Raw genomic sequence first — 24,052 nt, forward strand, 5'->3', positions numbered from 1 at the left:
AAAAACAATGATTCTTTCAGTCCTGGAGGGGCTGTTTGGAGGCTGAACTCTATTCACACAAGAGGCCGTAGGGTTAAGCTCTTGGGGGTGAAGGCACAAACTAGGCGTCAAGCTGAAGCTCTTATTTTTTTCCCCTTCCTTCCTTTCCCCTTACAGCAAATGTAACTCTGGATCCAGGCACAGCCAATGATGGCTGCTTTGATGTCTCCAAAGATCAAAAAAGTGTCAGAAGAATTAGGCCAGTTGGAGAAATATATAGTGCTGTCTCAAATTTCTTTGGCTGTCAGACGTTCTCAACAGGGAGACATTTCTGGGAAGTAATTGTAGGAGATGAAACAGGATGGGCTATAGGAGTTACTAAGAAGACACTGAACTTAACAAATGTTGATGAGCAGTCCAGGTGGTGGAAGTTTGGAAAATTCGAATGGGGATACTGGGCCAGCTCCAAATTAGAATACTTTGATTGGTACTTGGATGAGGAGCCCAAGAGGATCCGCGTCTCTCTCAACTGCGAAGGGGGACAAGTGAGCTTCTTTGATGCCAGAAACGCAGCTTTGCTCCATACATTCTCAGACACTTCCTTGGTTGGGGAGACCCTTCAGCCCTGTTTCATTTTGTACCAAGGTGATTGCATGACGCTTCCCTAAAAGAAGGGAGAACCATAGGCAAAACCTTGGAAAAATCCCTATTTGCCAAGCGGGGATCTCTGAAAGCCCTTAAAGCAGAGTTTCCTCAGCTTTTTGCTACTTCAGCTTCCTTTATTCTTCTATGCCCCCCTGATCAGTAAATCAGTCTATAAAGGAATAACCTGATCATCATTTCTATTTCTCTGCATAAAAAAGCCGAGGTGTCCTAGGAGCTTTATAGGCTTTAACATCATGTGTTCAGGTGTATCAGCATTAAAGGTACCTTAGAGCTAAGCCTGTCAATCATGATTTTATATGTCTGTCACAGCTCTCCATCCCATTTATGGATGATGCTTGTTTGTTTCATGTTAGTTGCAATCAATGATTGTGTAGGTGCCCATAACTCAGGATATTCTGTAATCTTTCTCTTCTTTTTTCATTTCCTTCCCCCTTTTTAACCAGTTTCCTTTTGACATATAATTGTCATAAACCAACAAATCATTTTAAGATTTCAGGAAATATTATACTCAATATAAGCTTTACGGCCTCACAGGTTTTTTTTGTTTTTTGTTTTACAAATCCTAGTACTTTTTCTATCTTTTTATACTTACGTAGGTTATCTACTACAATCGGATTACTGATTGTAAGATTGATTGTAATTTTATAGGTGTCTTGTGGATTGTAGTTCCTTCTTTTGCAAGTTTATGCCAATAAATGTATCTCCATGGGATACATAGAAACTGAAGATGCACAGAAAACAGAAAAAAAATAAAAGATACCATCTGTTATCAAGATAGCAAATGAAAGTGTTATGTGCCCTAAATGTGTCTCCTGACTCAAGACAAAAGTAAAAAAGGATTGTTAATAGAATTGTTAAAAAATGTAATGCATTATTAAATAAATACATTATTTGAGAACAACACTGTTTTTCCTTCTTGCTTTAAGCCACTCTGCCTTTTATTGAATAACCAAAAGTAACTTGAATTAAAGAAGAAACCAATTAGTGTGGTGTTAGATATTAGTAAATATTCTTGCTGCCAGTAACACCCTCTAGCTCTCTGATTGGCTGAGAGCTCTAGAGGGTGTTGCCGGCTTAACGTTACTGTTGATTGGCCGAGGGACTGACGTCAGCAGTTGCTGTCTCGTCCCCGGCCAGTGATTGGTTTAAAAAGAGTATAAATACCTTGGCGCGAGTTTTCGTTCTTTGAATCGCCGTCAACCTGAATAAATAGTTCTGTTAGTTGAAACCTGGCTGCGCGTCGTCCCTCCGTCAAAACTTAAAACTGGCGACGAAGGTGGGATCCGGCGATTCCACGCAAGCCTAGGTTAGAGTACAGAGAGGTTATTTCAGCTAGCTGCTGTAAGTCGCTATCCGCGCCGGCACCGAACGCTGAGGAAAAATTTTCCTGTCACGACCTCCGTCACTCCGCTCCTCACACGTCAGCCTACTGAACTCTGATTTAAAATGAATTCATTGCCGCCTTTCGCTCCTTTCGGCTCCGCCGGCGAATCCTGGGAAGGATTCATGGAGCGTTTTGAAACTTATTTGATCGCTACAAAAAACCAGGCTCAAACAGATGAGGAGAAGTGCAGCTTTTTCTTATCATGCTGCGAACCCTCAATGTTTGCCTCAGCCAGAGCTATGGCTGCTCCCAGACCCGCATACAAATTAGGCTGGGACAACTTGATGGCGAAATTGAAGGGGCACTATGCCCCAACGCCATCCAAAATTGCCCGCAGCTTCGCGTTCAGGAGACGAGTACAGAAGCCGGGGGAGACGATCAGTCAATTTTTGGAAGCCCTGCGCACTGTGGCGGCCCAGTGCGATTTTTCGAACCTCGAAGAAAATTTAGTCGAGCAGTTCGTGTGCGGAGTGCGGGATGTGCATTTAAGAAGCCGCATGTTCCGCCATCACGACATTACACTTCTCCAGGCAGTAGAGATCGCCAGAGCAGCTGAGCTCTCTGAACAATCAACAGCTGATTTGGAGCGGCTGCAGCTGTCATCTCAAACGACAGGGCAAGCTTCCTTCCCTCCAATGGCCTCACAAGTACATGAAATTGACTATGATGATTTTCCACTTACTGAGGACCTGGAGCCCGACAACGTCGGCCAAGTCCGTGCCCAACCGCGGCGGAAGCAACCTGCACCATCCACAGCCACACCGCAAAACCCCAAGGTGCCTTGCCTTAGTTGCGGAGGCCGCCACGACCGCCAAACTTGTCAATTTAAAAACGCAATCTGCCGCCGCTGTCAGAGGCAAGGGCACATCGCCCAAGTCTGCCGAGCCTCTTTGCCAGCTCCTGCTTTCTTCCGGGCTAACGAGAAACCCAAGCCGCAGCAGCGCCGCCAGCCACCGAGACCAACTCGCAGAGGGGACGACTGCCACAACGTGTCCGAGCCGCAGGAAGCTGAAAGTTCCATCAATCAGGCCTCCTCGGGAAATCGCAAAATCACAGCCAATGTCCACCTGGCAGGTCAGCCTTGCCAAATGGAGGTGGACTCTGGTTCCTCCCGGTCCTTATTGTCATGGGACATGTTCTCACACCTTTGCCCGACCGTCTCCCAAACTAAGTTAGCCCCATCCCGGGTACTCTTAAGGGACTACCAAGGAAAGTTGATTCCTGTTCTGGGATCCTTTCCTATTCATGTTAAGTATGGCAAATTTGAGGGGGAGCTGCCAATTATAATTGTAAGGAATAACTTGCCGGCCCTTCTTGGCCTTGACTGGTTTCCGGCACTGGGACTGTCCATCGGGGGGGTGCACTGGGTAAATGCTTCTACTATTGAGGACGTCCTACAGGAGTTCTCTGATGTGTTTGATGGACAGCTAGGGTGTTACAAAGGAACCCCCATCTCCCTTAGTTTGGATCCTCAGATTGCTCCTATTAGGCTGAAAGCCCGCAGGGTGCCTTTTGCCTTAAGGGCCAAGGTTGACGCCGAACTTGACAAATTATTGGCTCAGGGGGTCATCGAGCCAGTAGATCATGCTCCATGGGAGACACCCATAGTCCTCCCGATCAAACCGGATGGCTCGGTGAGAATCTGCGCCGACTACAAGTCGACGATCAACTTGGCCCTTCAGGCAAACCCCTATCCAGTCCCTGTTGTGCAACACCTGCTCCATTCCTTGGGGCAGGGTTGCATATTTGCCAAACTGGATATGGCGCAAGCCTATCAACAGCTCCCGGTGGATGACGATGCGGCGGCTGCCCAGACCATCGTCACCCATCGTGGGGCTTTTCGTTGTCGCCGCCTACAATTCGGTGTGTCCGTGGCCCCGGGGATCTTCCAAAGTCTCATGGAGCGTTTGCTCCACGGACTTCCGGGGGTAGTTCCATATTTCGATGATGTTCTGATCGCTGCAACGAGCCGCTCAGAACTCATCGAAATATTAAGGAAGGTCCTCTGTCGTTTCAGGGGCGCGGGATTAAAATTGAAAAGCAGCAAATGCTCATTTGCTGTCCCTAGGGTAGAATTCTTGGGCTTCTTAATAGATGCCCAAGGCATTCATCCTACACCATCTAAAATTGCCGCCATTAAGAACGCCCCTGCTCCCACCTCCAGGGCGGAGCTACAGGCGTTCTTAGGGCTGCTCAATTTTTACGCCCCCTTCATACCTCACAAGGCGTCACTAGCCGAGCCGCTGCATCGGTTGCTCGACCGATCCGCGGCCTGGCGCTGGGGCAGCCGCGAAGCGCATGCGTTCGCGGCTGTCAAAGACACACTGACGTCATCGGCAGTTCTCATTCAATATAATGATGGGATGCCTCTGACGTTGGCGTGTGACGCCTCCCCATTTGGTGTAGGGGCGGTTCTGAGCCATATCCTCCCTAATGGCTCAGAAGCCCCTGTGGCCTTTTATTCCCGGACACTCTCCTCGGCGGAGCGCAACTACAGTCAGATCGACAAGGAGGCTCTGGCTGCAGTGTCCGGGATTAAGAGGTTCCACGATTACCTCTACGGTCGGCACTTTACCCTTGTCACCGACCATAAGCCACTCCTTGGGCTTTTGGCGGGGGACAAGCCGACTCCCTCCATTCTATCCCCCCGCATGACTCGCTGGACGGAGTTCCTCGCAGCGTATTCTTATACGTTGCTTTACCGTCCGGGCAAACAGCTAGGGCATGCAGATGCCCTCAGCCGTTGCCCACTACCGGAGACGGACACCGCCCCCGTCCCCTCTCTCTCTGTCCTCTCCATTGCCGCCTCCGGTTTCCCACTCTCTGCCGCGGACGTAGCGGCCCACACGAAGGCCGATCCGGTCCTGTCCCAGGTCTCTTCCTGGGTGTTACGAGGATGGCCAGCAGACAAAGTGGCAGAGGGCTTCCAGCCCTTTAAAAATCGCCAGGCCGAGATCTCCCTCCACGGGGGGTGTCTCATCTGGGGGGATCGGGTGCTGATCCCCACCGCGCTCCGGCCACTAGTTCTGGATCTGCTCCACAAAGACCACCCGGGCATAGCACGAATGAAGGCATTGGCCCGTAGCTATGTCTGGTGGCCCTTGCTGGACACAGAGATAGCGGCCCATGTAGGCCGCTGCACGACCTGTCAATTATCCAGGCCCAACCCCCCAGCCGGGCCTGCTCGTGAGTGGGAGGCTCCGAGAGGCCCATGGTCGCGCCTCCACATCGATTTCGCTGGTCCCTTCCACGGCCAGAATTTCCTGGTTGTGGTGGATGCCTACTCTCGGTGGGTGGAGCTAGTCTTCATGGGCTCTACCACAGCCGAGAGTACGGTCAGGGCCCTACGGAGACTGTTCGCGACCCATGGGTTGCCGGACGTGGTGGTCTCGGACAATGGGCCCCAGTTCACATCCACCGCTTTCCAGGAGTTCTTGGCCGAGCAAGGGATCCGGCATGCGCCCATAGCCCCGTACCACCCGGCCAGCAATGGCCGGGCAGAACGGGCGGTCCGCTCAGCAAAGGAGGCGCTGAGCCGCATGGACCGGGGCGACTGGCAGGCAAGGGTGGCGGCTTACCTGCTAAGCCAACATTCCACCCCCTGTCCAACGACCAACAAAAGCCCCGCGGAGCTCTTGATGGGCCGGCGCCTGCGGACTCCCCTGGATAGGCTTCACCCGCTCTATTCAGGGGATCAGCCGAGCAATCTGGGGGTTCTCCCTCCCCGGTCCTTTAAGCTAGGGGATCTAGTGTGGGCTCGGTCCTTTGCGGGGGAACCAAAATGGGTGCCTGGCTCTATCGTTGCCCTGACCGGCCCATGTTCTTTTAGGGTCCAATTGGCCGATGGATCCCAATGGAGACGCCACCTGGATCAATTGAGGAGGCGTCTCCCGTCGCAGGCCGGTGGCCGCGAACCCCTGAGTGACAACACCGCAGCACCGGGGTTGCAATGTGAAGCCTTCGCCACTCCAGGCCTCAACCTGCCACAATCACAAAGTCCTCAATCCGAGAGACCGCAACTAAGGGCCTTCGCCACACCAGGCCCCCTCCTGTATCAACCACAACATTCTCAAACAGGAAGACCGCAAACAAGGGCCTTCGCCACACCAGGCCCTGCTTACCCAAGCGTCAACCACAGAGACGCCGGCCTGACAACTCAATCCGAGGACGTTACCCAGAGGGTCCCTCCTACGACCAGTGACGCACCCCCACGGCTATACTTACCGTTACAGTTGAGCCCGCCTTCTGGGCCTTCCCGAAAAGGCGTGCCTCGGAGCTGCACTCCCTTCGGGGAGGAGCTACCACGAGGAGGTCCTCCTCCGCCGACGACTTCCCCTGAACTGAGAAGATCTGGGCGGGTCCGGCGCCGCCCAACGTACCTTAAGGACTACGCATGCTCCGTTACGGGCATGCGCAGAACTGGGGGAAAGGGGTGTTAGATATTAGTAAATATTCTTGCTGCCAGTAACACCCTCTAGCTCTCTGATTGGCTGAGAGCTCTAGAGGGTGTTGCCGGCTTAACGTTACTGTTGATTGGCCGAGGGACTGACGTCAGCAGTTGCTGTCTCGTCCCCGGCCAGTGATTGGTTTAAAAAGAGTATAAATACCTTGGCGCGAGTTTTCGTTCTTTGAATCGCCGTCAACCTGAATAAATAGTTCTGTTAGTTGAAACCTGGCTGCGCGTCGTCCCTCCGTCAAAACTTAAAATGTGGTGCTTAAGAAATCAAGCTGGAAGCCATGGGTTCTAATCCTCCCTTAGGTACAAGGCCAGTTGGGTGACCTTGGACCCTTCACTCTCACTCAGGCCTAGGAAGTTGGCAATGGAAATCCACTCCTGAATCTTCACCAAGGAAACTGCAGGGAGATCCATCCAGGTAGCCACTAGGGGCCAACAATCTGAGGCAACCCAAAACTGGCTTTGATTTTGAGATGGGTGTTATATTCAGTTTGGTCTAGTGGTTAAGGCACCAGGCTAGGAAGAGGAAGACTCTGAATTCAAGTCCTGCCTTAGCCATGAAAGCCAGTTGATAACTTTGAGCCAGTCATTCTCTCTCAGACCAACCCACCTGAGAAGGTTGTTGGGAAAATGAGTGGCGGAAGATGTGTTCGATAGGTTTGCCACCTTGAGTTATTTGTAAAAATAAGAAAAGAAGGATACACACAATAAATAATAAGGGGAGGGAAACTTAACTCTGATATGGTGGCTTTGAATGCTAAGAACAGATCTCTGGAACACCTCAAAGCATCTCAACAACTGAAGATTGAGGAGTTTCTGTTGGCAAAGGAGCAAATGAGGAATCCTAAGGAACTTACCTAATACAGGTAGTCCTGGACTTACAATTGAGCCCCACATTTCTGCTACCAAGTGAGACAGCTGTTAAGTGAGCTTTGCCCCATTTTAACTATCACTGGGAAAGAATGGAATGAAGAGGAGGAGGTTTTGGCAGGAAAGAGGAGGAGAGCAGGGGGTAGAGAGAGAGGGGTAGGTGAGTCTGTTTGGGGGGAGAAGGGAATGGGGCTTCCTGGCTCACCTGGTCTCCACCCGACTGTGTAGTGAGGGCAAATTGACACATGAAGATAGGTTGAGGAAAGGGGGAGAATGGAGTGAGGGAAAATGGAGAAAGGTGTGTGGGGAAAGGAGGAGGAGAGAAAGGGAAGCAGGCAGGGGAATCAAAGGGGGGAGCAGAGGCAGTTGCAGGAGAGTCCAGCAAGAGAAGCAGGAGAGAGAGAGGAGGAAGAGGAAGAAAGGCCGACCAACCCAACTGTGTGATCCGCCTGCTGAGAGGAGACTCCAGAAGGGACCGGCTGGAAGGAGAAGACGGCAGAGTCCAGCCGAGCAGGGCAACTGGAGGTGCCTGAGCAAAGGGAGCAGAGTGGAGTGGGAGCCACAAGGAATGGACTGAGTCAGGGGAAGGAGCCTGGAGGGTTGGAAAAGGCGGCTGGGGGAACTAGAACCCCAATGACCCTTTTGTGGGTAGCACTACATGACGCTCTTTCTTGTCACGGTTGTTAAGTGAATCACTGCAGTTGTTAAGTTAGTCAAATGGTTGCTAAGTGAATCTTGACTTTTCTTTGCAGAAGATCACAAAGGGTGATCACATGACTCAGGGACCCTGCAACCGTCGTAAATACGAGCCAATTGCCAACCGATTTAATTTTGATCAAGTAATCATGAGGATGCTGCAATGGTCATAAGTGTGAAACAATGTCATAAGACACTTTTTACTGTCTATATAGATTAAAAATGAGAAATGTTAAAATGCAGATACCAAACTGAGAGCCACTGATTTGGCCCAACAGACTCGCAAACGGGATGGGGATTACAGCCAGGGGGTCCCAAGGCAGGTCAACAAAGTCAAGATGGCAGCCAGCCCCGCCTTTTCCCCATACGTAAATAAGGGGTGGGGCTTCCCTCCCATAGGCCTTTGTTGACTCCCTCTAGGGTTGTTCCTGCTTTGCATCTCCCCACTTCTGGGGATTATTTAAAAGAGATTTAGATCCTTCCTTCCACAGAAAGGCCTTCCCCTGGTGCCAACATGACCCACTGTGACTGCTAATTAATGGTCTCTGGGGAGGACATTCCAGAAATGAGGTGCCACCACCAAAAAGGCAAGGAAAAGGAGGGGGCTTGGGACTGTCAGTGTCCCCTCAGAGACCCTGCTGTGATTAAAGAAGCCTCCCCAAAAAGCCCTTGAACAAAGGGCAAAAGAATATAAGATGTTCTCCACCCACCAGATTTCCCCCTCTTCCCCCATGGGTCCCCCTGTCCTAAGTTGGCCTGAGACCACCAATGGCTGTTTCTATCCATCTTTTGCCTTTAGAGACACCTCATTGGTCTAACCTGAAGATTTCCATCCAGCAAATGATCCTATTCCACATTCTACATATTCCATATTCTCCATCTACAAGATAGTCTTCACAGTGACTTTTGCCCAGTATTTATTTATTTATTTATTTATTTATTTATTTATTATTTATTATTTATTATTTATATTTATTATTTATTATTTATTATTTATTATTTATTATTTATTATTTATTATTTATTATTTATTATTTATTATTTATTATTTATTATTTGTTATTTGTTATTTATTATTTATTATTTATTATTTATTATTTATTATTTCATTTATTTTAGTTTGTCAAACATGTAAAAATTAACAGGCATAAGTATAAACATAAATATGAAGACAGTAAATGGGTAGGAATAAATGGACGGTTTATTCCTACGGTTGGCACAATGGTTGGCACAATGGGACGGTTGGCACAATGGTGCGCTGATGCCCGCCCCTTACAGACCTCTTAGGAACGGGGTGAGGTCAACAGTAGACAGGTTAAGGTTAAAGTTGAGGGAGTTTGGGGGATGTAAAAACAGAATCATTTTAGAGCTTTTCCTGATCCATTTCCTGATTGGCTGGCTGGGAAGGAGGCAGTCCTGGCAGTTCTTCCTCTGCAGGATATTCCTATAAAAAGTGACCAAAAAGAGTCTGATTTCCCCTTCATCTCTGAGACATCCCATCAATTGCAGCATTGGATTTGGGCTTTTATCAAGGGCTTCTTCCAGTCTGTTTCATTCCAAGTTTACCCTCAATGGTCCCATAAATGTTTCCTTCTTCCGATTTTTTTAAATAAGCATTTTCCCCTTTAACAAGCTGGTTGGATCAATAATAATTGTTTGGCAATCGGTCCCATGGATGTTTCTTTCTCCCCAGGATTGTTCAATATATTTTCCTTTAGCAAGTGAGGGGGTGGGGAAAACGATGGTCCAATTTGCAGACTTCAACTCCCAAAATTTCTGAGCCAGCTGTCTCGCGGATTCTAGGAGTTGAAGTCAATCAATCAACCAATCAGAATAGAGCTGGAAGGGGTTTTGGAGGTCTTCTAGTCTAACCCCCTGCTCAAACAGAAGACCCTATACATACCATTTGAAACCCACAAGTCATAAAGGGGCCAAGGTTGTCCGTCTCTCCTTTAGCAGAATGTTTGGATCAATAATTGATTGGGAGGGGGGGGCATCCCGTGAATTTTGGCTTCTCCCCAATTTTTAAAAACTTTTTTTCCCCTCTTTAACAAGATGCTGGGATCAATTGTAATGGATCCGGGATTCGTCCCAGGGATGTTTGCTTCTCTCCAGTTTTTAAAACATTTTTCCCTTTAACGAGCTGGTTGGGCCAGCAATAATAATTGACCGGGGGTCCGTCCCGGGAATCTTTGCTCCTCCCCAATTTGTTCTTTTTAAAATACTGTAGTTCTTCTTTTAAAAGTCAGCGAAAATGACCGCAAAAGCAACAAGAAATCATCTCGGTTTCCTGCCTGGTCAGAGCCCAAAGGCGGTCACCTAATTTAGAGGAAAAGAAGCGAAACTTGAGTTTCTCCTGCCTTTCCTGGCAGAGGCGGCGGCGATGGCGACCGAAGCGCCCTTGCAGGATTTGCTGGAAGAAGCCACCTGCTCCATTTGCCTGGACTTTTTCCAGGACCCCGTGCTCATCCCGGAGTGCGGCCACAACTTCTGCCGAGGCTGCCTGACCCGCAGTTGGGGGGCGTCGGAATCGGAGGCTTCCTGCCCCCAGTGCAGACAGACCTTCGCGCCCCGAAGTGTCTTCGCTAACCGGCAGCTGGCGCGGATGGCTGAAGTGGCCAGGCGATGCGGCGGCCATCCGGAGGAGGAAGGAGGGAGCTTCTGCCCGAAGCACCGGGAGCCCCTCAAGCTCTTTTGTAAGGACCACGAGACCCTCATCTGCGTGGTCTGCGACCGATCCAAAGAGCACAGGGGCCACTCGGTGATCCCTGTAGAGGAGGCTTTCCAGGAATACAAGGTAGGAGTCACCCAGGAGGAATCGCTGCGGAGGGGCGTCCAGATCCTTGGTCTTCCTAGAAATCCTTAGATCACTTTACTTGCTTTCTCTGTTGTCAAATTTGGTTTAGCCTGGTGCAGATGCCAATGGGATCGAGATTGGAATGGTGGTGGAAGGGACTTTTCTTGAAGTACTTCAAAAGGGTCTCATCAGCTACAGGAGCAAAGACCCCCCCAGCCAAATACAAATTTTATACACTTAAGATCAAGGAAGTTAACACCCTATGAATCACTCATTGGTTCCTTAACAGGTGTTTCTTTTGATCTCTTCTCCTGGCCCACTTTACCCTCTTCCTTCATACATAGCATATTTAGTGCTAATTAGCTTTCTTATCAAAAATGCTGTGCGTTTTATTATTATAATAAGCTAGAAGTTACCAAAGTTTATGTCTATGCACCTTAGCATCCTTCTAACCTGAGTCCTTCTAACTTACCTGTAATTTTCTTATGACTTATGACTGTTTTCACCCTTGTGATCATTGCAGCATTCCGTGGTCACATGATCAAAATTTGGGTGTTTTCCAATTGTCATGCATTTATGAGGACTGAATGTATCCATGATGCCAAACCTATGGCAGGCCTGCCAGATGTGGTAGGTAGAGGCCCCTCTGCTGGAATGAGGGCCAGCACCCCAGGTCAGATCTCCATGGCGTTTCTTTTGTGAGCTTCTGTTTCCCTGCAAACGACGAAGGAGAAGGTCATAAAAGACAAAGATCTTCCCTCTTGCCACATTATTGCTGTTGGGATACCCCGCCTCCCGCTGGCCTTCCGGTATCTGCTGCACATGTGCACACGTCCGTGCATGCACACGTTCGTGCATCTCCATGCAATCACATGTTCACACGCACCTTTCAGTTTCGGCATGTGCGCACACGCATTTTGGGCAGCCGGAGTCTAAAAGGCTCATCATCACTGGAATATATCTTCTATCTAGGTCTTCTCTCCGATGTAATTCTTTAGGAAAACTAACTCAAAACCTGTATTTCCTCTTCAGATCAAGATTGGGAATTGCCTGAAGGCTTGGATGAAGCAGAAAGAAAAAATAGCTACATAGAAAAGAGAAACAGAGAAAAAAATGCAGGAGAGGCTTGTAAGTATTGATCCAACAGTGGGGAGCTTCTGAGCTAATAGGAAGGAGAATCCTATCTGCTATCTTTAATAACAGGCAGCCTCTTTGTAAGTACAAGTTGAAGGAAATTCAAGATAAAGGTGTTAGGGCAGAGAATTTGGCTTTAACCTGGGGACTGAGATGTCACCATTGCCTGAATTAGTCACAGTTGGGTTAAGTGCACCTGTCCCATGAGCCGTGTATAATGCAATGGGTTTGGCTTGATTACTAAATTAATGCAAACTGTATTTCATCTTATTGAAAAAACTGTGAACTCAAACATTTCTCTCTCCCTCTTACTTTGGGAATCCCTGGTTGCCAAGGAAATTTTGCACTCTGCAGACTTCCCAAAAATGGCCCGTTGCAATACATAGAAACTGAAGATGCACGGAAAACAGAAAAAAATAAAACATACCATCTGTTATCAAGATAGCAAATGTAAGTGCTCTGTGCCCTAAATGTGTCACCTGGCTCAAGCCAAAAGTAAAAAAGGATTGTTAATAGAATGATTAAAAATGAAATACATTATTAAATAAATACATTGAGAATAACATTGTTTTTCCTTCTTGCTTTACTCAACTCTACCGTTTATTGAATAACCAAAATTAACTTGATTATAGGCTTGAGATACAAAAGGGTCTTGAAAAACTTGAACATTGGGCGCTATCTAACAAAATGAAATTCAATGGTGAAAAAAGTAAGGCTCTACATTTAGGCAAGACAAACAAAATGCACAGGTACAGTATAGGTGGTGCCTTGCTCAATAGTAGTAACTGTGAGAGGGATCTTGGAGTCCTAGTGGACAACCATTTAAATATGAGCCAGCAGTGTGCAGCAGCTGCCAAAAAATCCAACACAGTTCTAGGCTGCATAAACAGTACTATCCCCAACCCCAACCCCTTTCTGGTTTATATTCCCCAGCGAGGTAATTAAACATCTTCTTTTTAACAGATTCTATTTGTCACAGAAAAGGGACTGGGGCTTGGCTGAGGTTTCTGGAGTCCTATGTTGACTTGGATTCTGCCTCTGTGTCTCTCTCCCTCCCTCTAGAAAAATGAAATATTTTGGGGAATATTAATAGAGGCAAAATATGATATTTCCCCAAAGGAGACACGGAAAAAACATGTTCTTTGAGGCAGGAAGCAGCCCTCAGTCTTTCTTAATAGTCCTCAGCAGATGCCAGCACTTAAGGAGATAACGAGCTTATTGATAGAGGAAGCCAGGTATCTAGATGACTCCATTCATAAGCAAAGCAAATGCTGGCAGAAGAAGTTCATTCAAGGCAGGATATTTCAAAATCCCTTATAGCAATTTCGACAGCTAACAAAACCAGAGTGATAGGATTAGAGCAAGCAGCCCCTCACCCAAAAATCTAACACAGGACATAACCATCAGCCACAAGAAGAATTACCCGACACCATTTCAGAACACAAAGCCCATATTGCACAAATCCCAAACTTCAAAGTTACAGAAACTATAAGGATCCATCTACTCATTTAGCCATTTGGTTAGCTGTCCCAGAACCACATGCTGCTGCTGGTTCTGCTTCATCAATAAACGGACTCTCTTTCCAATCAGCCTCCATGCTATTTCCAGCGTCTTTCTTCCAGCTTGGAACTGAACCAGATGGATTTTTCTTCCAAAGTTTCCTTCCTTCCTTCCAACATAGAAAAACCTTCACCTGGTGCCAAAATAATGCCAGTGTGGGTGCCATCTCTGGGGAGGGCATTCCATAAACAAGGTGCCACCACTGAAAAGGAAAGATAAAGGAGGGGGTGGGGAAGTGTCCATGTCCCTTCGGGGACCCCATTGTGACTTAGAAAGCCTACCCCAAAAGCCCTATAAGATGTTATCCACCCATTCAATTCCCCTCAAGTCATCAATCCATAAGTAATGGAATCATACTGTAGATGTGTTACAATTATTCATCACACTACAATCATCTGTATATATATCCAGTGATGCTGGCTCAGGAATTCTGGGAGTTGAAGTCCACAAGTCACAAGAACTGCAGAAAAAACAATTATGGCCAACCTGCCTTCCACTGAGGACCTGTATACTGCACGGGTGGAAAAGAGGCATGTGAAAATATTTACAGACCCTCACATCCTGGACATAAATTGTTTCAACTCCTACACTCAAAATGACGCTATAGAGCACTGCACACTGACAACTAGACACAAGAACAGTTATTTCCCCAATGCCATCACTCTGTAAAGAAATAATTCCCTTACCACTGTCAAACCCTTCACTAAGGCTGCGTTACTATTGCTATCGTTCCTATCACCCATCTCCTCCCACTTACGACTGCAGGACTGAAACTTTGTTGCTTGTATCCTTACGATTTATATTGATATTGTTTCCTGATTGCTTATTTGTACCCTACGACTATCTTTAAGTGCTGCACCTTACGATTCTTGACGAATGTATCTTGTCTTTTTATGTACACTGAGAGCATCTGCACCAAAGACAAAATCCTTGTGTGTCCAATCACACTTGGCCAATAATGAATTCTATTCTGTTCTATTCTAAATGACGTCCGTCCCAAGAATATTTGCTTCTCCCCAGTTTTAAAAACAATTTCCCCTTTAACGAGCTGGTTGGGCCAATAAGGATTGGTCGGGGGTCCGTCCTGTGAGTGTTAGTTTCTTTCCTGCTTGTTCTATTTAAAATACTTTTTGTTTCCTTTAAAAAGCCATTGAAGCTGATGGATCGAAGAGCAACAACAATTCACTTCGGTTTCCCAACTGGGCAGAGTCCACAGGCGGCACCTGATTTGCAGGAAAAGAAAAGAAACTTAATTTTCTCTTTCCTTATCCCAGCGGAGGCGGCGGCGTTGGCGGCCGAAGCTCCCCTGCAGGATTTCCTGGAAGAAGCTACCTGCTCCATTTGCCTGGACTTCTTCAAGGACCCCGTGCTCATCCCGCGGTGCGGCCACAACTTCTGCCGGGACTGCCTGACCCGCAGTTGTGGGGCGTCGGAATCGGAGGCTTCCTGCCCCCTGTGCAGACAGACCTTCGCGCCCCGCAGCGTCCTCCCCAACAGGCAGCTGGCGCAGATGGCTGAAGTAGCCGGGCGATTCGGCGGCCATCCGGAGGAGGAAGGAGGGAGCTTCTGTCCGAAGCACCGGGAGCCCCTCAAGCTCTTTTGTAAGGACCACCAGACCCTCATCTGCGTGGTCTGCGACCGATCCAAAGAGCACAAGGGCCAATGGGTGATCCCTGCGGAGGAGGCTTTCCAGGAATACCAGGTAGGAGTCAGCCCGGAGGAATCGCTGCGGAGGGGCGTCCAGTGGCAGCCCTCGCAGTCTTTTTCCTGTTTTATCCCACCCCTTATCTCCCTGCCTGCAATTGTTTAAAAACAGGTTGACATTCCTGTTCAACATTCAGATGCTTGGCAATTGTCATGTCCATTTGTGACCACCTGATCAGCAAAGTCAATGGGGAAGCCAGATTCGTTTAACAGCTGTGTGACTAATTCAGCAACTGCCCTGATTCACTTAACAACAGTGGGAAGAAAGTTTGGAAAATGAGACAAAACTTCACTTAACTGTCTTGCTTAGCAGTGGAAGTTTCCTGTAGAGAGAAATAGGCTCCCTTTGCCAGCTCCCTTTTTCTAAGGAAAAAATAAAGAAGATCCAATTTAAATCTCAGCAAGAGGATTAACCAGCTGCAGTTTGGAGATCAGGTGGAGAAGGAGACACTACTGGGCATTCTTTCCGATGACACTTTTCTACATTTGCTGTCGGGGAGGATCATCATAGACTCCTCCAAAGTCTTGAGTGCAGATCCCCCAAAACTCTCCTGCTGGATTAGGCCAAAGCCATGTCAGCCCAAATTTTGGTTTCTCTGTGCCTAACCTGTTGGTTCTGGGATGACTGCGACCAGGAGACTCAGGCAGCTCACTTTGCTGCCATTACAAGTATTCCTTTACCTCATGGCTTTTATTGTTTTATCAATGTATAAAATACAAAGAAAAATAAAAATGGGAAATTAAGGGGGGGAAAGAGGGGGGGGAGAAAGCTTGAGGTACAAGGGAAGAAAGAAAGTGTTGACTTCCAACTCTTTTTAGCACAGTATAGTACAAGATAACAATCCAGCCTCAGATTTTTACTTTTACACATTAGTATATAATTAGTCATTTCTATAACAATAAATCTAATCAACAAAACAATAATAATCATCATCATATTTTTCATCACAAACACAAAATCCAGAAGTGATATCCAAATAAAAAACATAATTAAATATAGTCTCCTCTTTGAATAAAGCAATTTAACCATTTCTACTTTATCTTCCTTGCTGTGGATCTATGTATTTCTAGTTGCACTTAATAATCTTTATAAACGACCACCATTTATATTAACAAAATTCACTGTATTCTTTCAGATTCTCTAACTTTAAAGTGAAAAATACTTTCCCCCCATCCATTTGAAAACACTAAACATTTCTTTATAAACATTTCTAAAATCAAAACTTTCTAATGGCTCTTTTTTTAAACCTCTTTTAGCTTAGTAAAGATTAATAGTCCTTAAAAATGATTGAGAAATGAAAGTCACAACACTGTCCCTTTGAAAAATAAATTCCGAAATTGCTGCTTCTTCCACAACCCAGTCCCTCAGCTTTCAGCACAGGGGCTGCTTTGAAGCACAGCTCCTGAAGCTACTTTCAGACCTTTGCTGTATCAGAGGATTTGGGGGAATAATTCCAGGACTTTTCCTAAGCCAGGAGAGTCCTATAAGAATGTCGATTCCTACTGTTGGCACCTGAAAGAGCTACAGTCCAGGGGAAAACACTTCGGGTGTCCTTCCCCAGGCGTGTTGTCTGTCGGCCATCTTTTCACCAGACGTCACCATTACAAATATTCCTCGACATAGAACCTTTCATTTGGTGATTGTTTGACGTTACAACGGCAATGGAAAAAGCCACTTACAACCCTTTTTCACAGTTATGGTCATTGGAGCATCCCTGTGGCCACAGGATCAAAATTTGCCAACGGCCATGTATTTATGACGGTTACATATATCTTCTAACTGGGTCTTCCCTCCGATGTAATTCTTTGCGGAAAAGAAACTCAAAACTTGTATTTTCTCTCCAGAGGAAGGTGGAGGATTGCCTGAAGGCTCAGAAGGAGCAGAAAGAAAAAATAGCTACATACAAAAGAGACACAGAGGAAAAAATGCAGGAGATGCTTGTAAGTATTGATCCAACGGTGAGGAGCTTCTGAGCTAATAGGAAGGAGAACCCCATCCGCCATCTTTAATAACAGGCATCCTGTGTTTTAGTACAAGTTCTGACTTAAAGGAAATTCAAGATAAAGACGGTGTTAGGGCAGAGAACTTGTTCTTAACCTGGGGACTTATATGTTCCCATTGCCTGAATGAGTCACAGTTGGGTTTAAGTGCACCTATCCCATGAGTTGTGTTCTATGCAATAGGTTTGGCTTCCTTAATAAATTAATGGAAACCATATTTCATCTTGTGGAAAACATAGTGAAGTCAAATATTTTTCTGTCCCCTTTTTGAAAATCCCTGATTGCCAAGAAAAGTTTTATGAGAGATCATTTAAACTGGAGCCTTTTTTCTTTCTTTTTAGAAACCTTCCCCCCTCCCTGTGTTTTTTAATATCAAAAAGGTTTTTTTTCTCCTTAAGAAATTCTCCCACCTGGATTCTTCAAGGAATCCATTTTGTTATTAAAACAATAAAAATAATTAAGTAAAATAATTAAAATACAAGTTTTCCTTTTTTTTTTTTTTCTTTCTTGTTCCAGGACCTCATCAAAAAAGAGAGAGAAAATGTAGTGGCTGAATTCAGAGAGCTACAACTCTGGTTAGAAGGACAGGAGAAACTGCTATTGACTAGAATGGAAGAAACGGAGAAGGATATTATGGCAAGAAAGGAGAAAGGTTTGGCCAAACACATGGAGGAACTCTGCTCTCTTGACCATCTCATCCAGGAGATAGAAGAGAAGCTTCAGCAGCCAGCCAGCAAACTCTTACAGGTCAGTCAGGAAGTGGAGATCATAGAATCCTAGGGCTGGAAGGGACTTTGGAGGACTCCAATCATTTGCCCAAGGCAGGAGTCTTTATACCATGCCAAAAACATGGTTGTCCAAACTGTTATTGGAAGCCTCCAGTGATGGACCACCCAGAACACTGGGAGGGAAACTGTTCCAGTGATTAATCATTCTCACTGTAGGGAAATTCTTCCTTATTTTAAGTTGGATCTCCTTGTGATGAGCTTCCACCCCAGGCCTCTTGTTCTGCCCTTAGGTGCTACGGAGACTAAATCGATGCACTTTCCTCTATGACAGCCATTCAAGTATTGGGAGATGGCTGTAGTACCTTCCACAGAATACTCTTTTTGACTCTTTCCTTTTTTTCCCTTTTTCATGAATTTAGTCAAAATTAAAATAGTGAAAAGTACAAATGGAAATAGAGAAAATAGGGAAATGGAAAAGGATAAGAATAGGAAAGAAGTGTAGGATAAAGAAAAAAGAGGAAAAATGTCTCTGAACTTTTTTTCTGCACAGTAAAATACAAAATAAAATTACAGCCTCAACTTTTTATTTTTGCAAATTTAGTCATTATTAGCCATGTCTAGAAAAACAGATTAGTCTAATAAGGAAAATCAAGAATCTATTTTTTTAAAATCTCAAACAAAACATTTACAAGCAGCTTCCAAGTAGAAACAATGGGTTATATCTAATTACAGCAGTCAATTTTGTCATTTTTTCTACCTCCATCTCTTTTTCCATCCATTCTTCTCTTATGGAGATTGATATTTCTTTCCATGTCTCCATGTAGGATTCTGGCTGCATTCGACCAAGTTCAAAATCTTTTTTTCAACTCCTCATTTAGAAATCTTTTTGGCTCTTTCTATGGAAAAGAACTATCACTAAATGAACTATTTACTCAAGGACTACCTGTAATGGCTAAGAGCTACATAATGTAATAGAGAAAAAGCAGGCCATGTGAGAAGCAAAAATTCAAAATAATGGTCACTGTCTGTATTCTTCACAATAGGGGATGTGGTGGTGGGTGTTTTCTGTAGGGTCTCCCCCTCCCCTTAATCTCCAGGGCCAGAAGAAACCCAACACTGATGACCTTCTACAAAGTATTATAACCACTTGGATTTCCCAAAGTGCCTTCATTCTGGAAGCATAAATGCAGGGGATTTTTTTATCCTATTGATCTACTATTTTGTTTTTCCAATATTGTAATTGTGTTGGATTTAACCGGATATAATTTTTCTTAGGCAAAAAAGTATAAACAATACCTCTCCAAAAGAGGTTGAAGATCTGGAGGGAAAAGAGCAATGGGATTTTTTTCATTGAAAAAATGAAAGTAGTTTTATTAGTGTCTGATTGTCCACTCATTTATTTTGTGAATTTAAGAATTTAATTTTATACGTAGGGAATGGTTGCTTTCAATGTTTTGTCTCTTTATTTTTCAGGACATTGGAGGCATCTTGAAGAAGTAAGTAAATCCACCCTTTTCTTTATAGCCTTAGAGATCAACAGCTCCTCCAGCAGTATTTTCATTTTTGAAAGTGCCGTTTGTATTTAGCAGTATTTGGATGTAAAGACAACGTACTGTATTTCAGGGCCTTTTAGACATTTCCTCAGATAACACAATATAATTATCAGTATTTGATATGGTGAATTGTTATAGTCTGTCACACACTCAGCCAGATGTTTAGATTGAATTTGGCCATTTTATCCACCTATTGAGTCCTTCCCAAGAAGAGAAAGATATTTTATGGTTTTCAAGATATCATTGTAGGATGTAACTTGTTCCAAGTAATGCAACTATCATAAATGCATGCCAGTTTTGAAGCACCTAAAACTGACCACTTCTTCCACTTGGTCTCTATTGATATCCAAGGCCTGGATGTCTGATTTATTCCTTCCGAAGTCCACTATAAGGTCCTTGGTCGTATTGGTGTTAAGGACCAAATTATTGTCTCCACACCATGAAAGCAATTGGTCCACCTCATCTCAATAGGCAGACTCATCTCCCCTCCTCCTCCCTCAGAGATGAGTCCCACAACTGTTGTATCATCTAGAAATGTAATAATAGTATTACTGGCGTGAGTGGCAATGCAGTCATGTACATAAAGAGGATAGAGTAAACTCAACCCACAACCCTGTGGTGTACCAGTGTTAAGAATTAGGGCGGAGGAGGTGTGATTGCCTAATCTGACTGGCCAGATGGGAAATCCATAATCCAAATGCAGATTGAATGAGAAAGCCCAAGGTCCTTACGTTTAGAAACTGGAGGAATTGTGTTAAGTGCAGAACTAAAATCCCTCAAGATCATCTTTAAATGTTATATCCATTGTCTAATTACCTACATCACCCATATTAGTCACCGGTCATCAGTCCATTGGTAAGATACAATCTGTTGTTTTGGCCAAGATATTCACAAGAATTTTGAAGAGTAGGGAGCCCAAACTTGAATCTTAGTTGCTTCTACTAGATCTCTCATTTAACTTGATGAAGGCGGATGAGTGCAGTTCGGAGTCAGGATCCACTGAGTCATCATGGTGCCCATATTTGAATAGATAGCCAGAGAAATGATTGAAGCCTGGGAAATGGGGGCCCTTATCAGTCAACAGGAGTGCTGATTTACAACTAGCTTACCAAGTACTTAGGATCCGGGATGGGGCAACACAAGAAAACAACAATCAATGACTTAATAGCTGGCCATCAACACCCCATGTAACAACCAAAAGCTACACACAACCAGGCACCACATAAATATAAATCGTACAACAGCCCAGTGCACACATTTGGGGGGGGGGGAGAGGTTCCCTGAAGATGGGCTCCAGCATGAGTCCGAAAGCTCAGAAGAGAAAACCTCTGGTGACCAACACAGACTGGATCCTGTCACTAGCCAATCCTCAAGCACCATCTGGTGTTTAGAAAGCTTCTATTGGCAGGTTGATAACGGTTACAGGAACTGGGCATGGCTGGTCCAGGGAAGAGAAGGACCAGGGGAGACAGGATAGCAATAGCAGTTAGACTCATATACCGCTTCATAGGGCTTTCAGGCCTCTCTAAGCGGTTTACAGAGTCAGCTTATTGCCCCCACAGTCTGGGTCCTCATTTCACCCACCCCGGAAGGATGGAAGGCTGAGTCAACCTTGAGCCGGTGAGATTAGAACCACTAAACTGCAGATAACAGTCAGCTGAAGTGGCCTGCAGTACTGCACCCTAACCACTGCGCCACCTCGGATGGCAGTGTTCCAATATTTGAGGGTCTGTCACAGAGGAAGGAGTTCAACCTGTTTTCCAAAGCACCTGAAGGCCAGACAAGGAATAATGGATGGAAACTAATCAAGGAGAGATTCAACCTGGAAATTAGGAGAAATTTTCTGACTGAGGAGAATGAACCACTGCGACAGCTTTCCTTCGGACGTTGTGGGAGCTTCATCACTGGAAGCTTTCAAGAAGAGACCGGAGTGTCATCTGTCAGAAATGGTGTGAAGTCTCCTGCTTGGGCAGGGGAGAGGGGGTTGGACTAGATGACCTACAAGGTCCCTTTCAACTCTGTTATTTTGTCTTGCCAGGTACCAGGCTAAGGAAACATGTGAGAATCCACAGGATTTACTTCTAGAGTCAAAGTGGACAATCTGGGATTACAGTGATATCCACTGTGCTTCTGAAAGGTGTCATGAAAAAATTCAGAGGTAATAAACAGCCTGCCAGGGTTTTATGCTGGATGACATTTTGAGCATCCAAGAGAGATTCTCAGTTGGTGTCACATGGATCAAAGAAGGATCGATTTCAGGATCAGTGGTGAAGTTATGATTGTAAGTTCACACTATCTATATTCTTTGCATCCCGAATGTATGTGCACTGATCACTGGGGATGCAGAATCAGCTTCCACTTATTCTATATATAATGGAATACATACAGATAGTTCTTGACTTACAACCTCAGTTGAGCTGAACATTTCAGTTGCTAAGCAAGTGCCCCCATTTTCGAAAACTTTTTGCCACCAAAAAAATCACGAAAATCATGGTTGTTAAGTGAATCGTGGTTGATAAAGGAATCTGGCTTCATGCATTGGTTTTGCCTGTCAGAAGCTCCCCAGGGAGGTTGAGGAGGACAATCCCAGAACCATGAGATGCTGCAACCATGGTAAATACAAGCTGGTTCCCAGTGCCCGAATTTTGATCATGTGACTGGGGAGGCTGCAACAGTCGTAATGTGTGAGAACCGGTCATAAATCACGTTTTGTCAGTGGCTGCTGTAACTTCACTACACAAATAGTTGAGAACTACCTGTATACGGAATATATAGTAGAATATATTTATACCTAATGGAATATATATAGCCAACAATGGCATTTTGGCTTGTGGCTTTCATATTCCTTATTTCCTGATTTGAGTCCAAGGAAAGCAAACCAGGATATCTGGAGGGAGGCCCTTCTGTTGTTCCAATTCCAGTGATGAGATGCTGAATTCCTCCCTTTTCTTCCCCAGATACTCTGGAAAGTGGATTCAACTACACAAAGGTAAATATGAGTTGTAGCAATTGCAATTGCTTGCTATTTTAAGCCTCTGATGCCAGTAACTTTAAGAGAAACATCATAGATGAACAAAAAAGAAAAATATAGGATTAGGTACCTTAAAGACTTTGATGATGCAGTAAAATTTAATGATTTTATGATTTATGAAGAATTACTTGCCATTCATATGTACAACATGAGCTAATGCAGAGGAGACAAAATCCTTGTGTGTCTGATCACACTTGGCCAAATAAAACTGCTGTTCTTTTCTGTTCTGTTCTACTTCTACTCCTCTCCATTCCATTCTACACATCATCTAGAAAACTGAAGTAAATCTTCAGGTGTGGAATGAAATATCTGAACAAATGGGAAAATATGAAAGGAATATTGAATTCCTACCAAGCTAATAACATCTTGTTGATTTTACTGCCTGAGTATAAGTTGGTGAGAGATGAGGTCTTTGGGAGCAGAGAAATTAGGTCCTCTGAGTCCAAGGAAATAGCAAGGTTGGAGCATCAGGATTGCCTCTTCCATGTGGGCCATCAGACTGGTGAAAGCAGAGGTTTCCCTTGCAGGACCCTCCCCTTTTGTATATGCCTGTGACACCCTGATGCTCGCAGAGAAAAGGACGGAGCTTCCTCATATCCCATCATGTGCCCCAAGTTCCCTCTGGATTCTGCCATTTGAGAATTGAAACATGGCAGCCTCTTGTTCTGCCTGATCCTCTGAATTAATGCTCCAGGTAGAGTCCCTGTTCAACCTTGGCTGTCTCACCAAATCAGTGAAGGCAAAGCCAACCACTCTTCACTCCTAATCCCATTAATCTCATCTGCAAGATGGAAGCTAAAGAGAATTGTGCAGGGAGGCTGGAAGAGGTGGAGCCCTATGAAGTGTCTGAAGGACTTGGCCAGGGGTCTTCAACCTTTGGCCACTGTAAGGTTGGTGGACTTCAGTTCCCAGAGTTCTCCAGCCAGCATGGCAGCGCTGGAGGGCAATCAGCAGAGGGGAGGCCACATGGGAGACTAGAGACCAGGGGAATTGACCAGTGGAGCCAAGAGACGAAGAGTGAATAGAGGGGCCAAGAGCGGTAGAGGTAATGAACGGATCTTGAAGGGGTGCAGCTTAGTGGTAACTGAAGGGGAGTCAGATAGACTGGAAGATGGGGAAGGTAACCTAAGTGAATGGAACAAGAAGGCCAGAGGGGTGCCAAACAGCTCGGAAGTTAACAGAGGGTGGGAAAAACATAGTGGGGGAGTTCTTGGAGGAAAGGGAGCAGAGGGGACCTGGCGACTAGCAGCCCCATCGGGGGAATTCTGGGAGTTGAAGTCCACAAGTCTTACAGTTGCCACAGTTGGAGGACTCTTGACCAGGCAATGGCTTAGGAGTTCTTTAAAAAAACAATGAGTCTTTCAGTCCTGGAGGGGGTGTTTGGAGGCTGAACTCTATTCACACAAGAGGCCGCAGGGTTAAGCTCTTGAGCGTGAAGGCACAAACTAGGCCTCAAGCTGAAGCTCTTGCTTTTCCCCCCTTCCTTCCTTTCC

At 45.5% G+C, this 24,052-nt stretch overlaps 3 protein-coding genes and 1 long non-coding RNA gene across 4 annotated transcripts in view; 3 read left to right on the forward strand and 1 right to left on the reverse strand.

Annotated features, from left to right (window-relative positions):
- The window catches only part of LOC116503751 (E3 ubiquitin-protein ligase TRIM11-like), an 18,526-nt gene extending 17,116 nt beyond the window's left edge, over positions 1-1,410 (forward strand). The window contains exon 7 of the mRNA XM_032210350.1: positions 157-1,410. Coding sequence (XP_032066241.1) covers positions 157-647 — 491 coding nt within the window. The 3' untranslated portion in view covers positions 648-1,410. The remainder of the gene's footprint in view (positions 1-156) is intronic.
- The window catches only part of LOC116503752, a 24,790-nt gene extending 774 nt beyond the window's left edge, over positions 1-24,016 (reverse strand). Inside the window, exon 1 of the long non-coding RNA XR_004254740.1 lies at positions 23,272-24,016. This is a non-coding gene — a long non-coding RNA (uncharacterized LOC116503752). The remainder of the gene's footprint in view (positions 1-23,271) is intronic.
- The window catches only part of LOC116503746 (zinc finger protein RFP-like), a 73,506-nt gene continuing 59,389 nt past the window's right edge, over positions 9,936-24,052 (forward strand). The window contains exon 1 of the mRNA XM_032210344.1: positions 9,936-10,848. Coding sequence (XP_032066235.1) covers positions 10,435-10,848 — 414 coding nt within the window. The 5' untranslated portion in view covers positions 9,936-10,434. The remainder of the gene's footprint in view (positions 10,849-24,052) is intronic.
- Positions 14,687-24,052, forward strand: part of LOC116503744 (E3 ubiquitin-protein ligase TRIM11-like) — a 30,617-nt gene continuing 21,251 nt past the window's right edge. The window contains exons 1-5 of the mRNA XM_032210338.1: positions 14,687-15,244; positions 17,092-17,187; positions 17,764-17,994; positions 19,449-19,471; positions 22,486-22,517. Coding sequence (XP_032066229.1) covers positions 14,702-15,244; positions 17,092-17,187; positions 17,764-17,994; positions 19,449-19,471; positions 22,486-22,517 — 925 coding nt within the window. The 5' untranslated portion in view covers positions 14,687-14,701. The remainder of the gene's footprint in view (positions 15,245-17,091; positions 17,188-17,763; positions 17,995-19,448; positions 19,472-22,485; positions 22,518-24,052) is intronic.

Source organism: Thamnophis elegans, chromosome 2 (genome assembly GCF_009769535.1).
Source record: "Thamnophis elegans isolate rThaEle1 chromosome 2, rThaEle1.pri, whole genome shotgun sequence".
NCBI classification, from domain to species: Eukaryota; Metazoa; Chordata; class Lepidosauria; order Squamata; family Colubridae; genus Thamnophis; species Thamnophis elegans.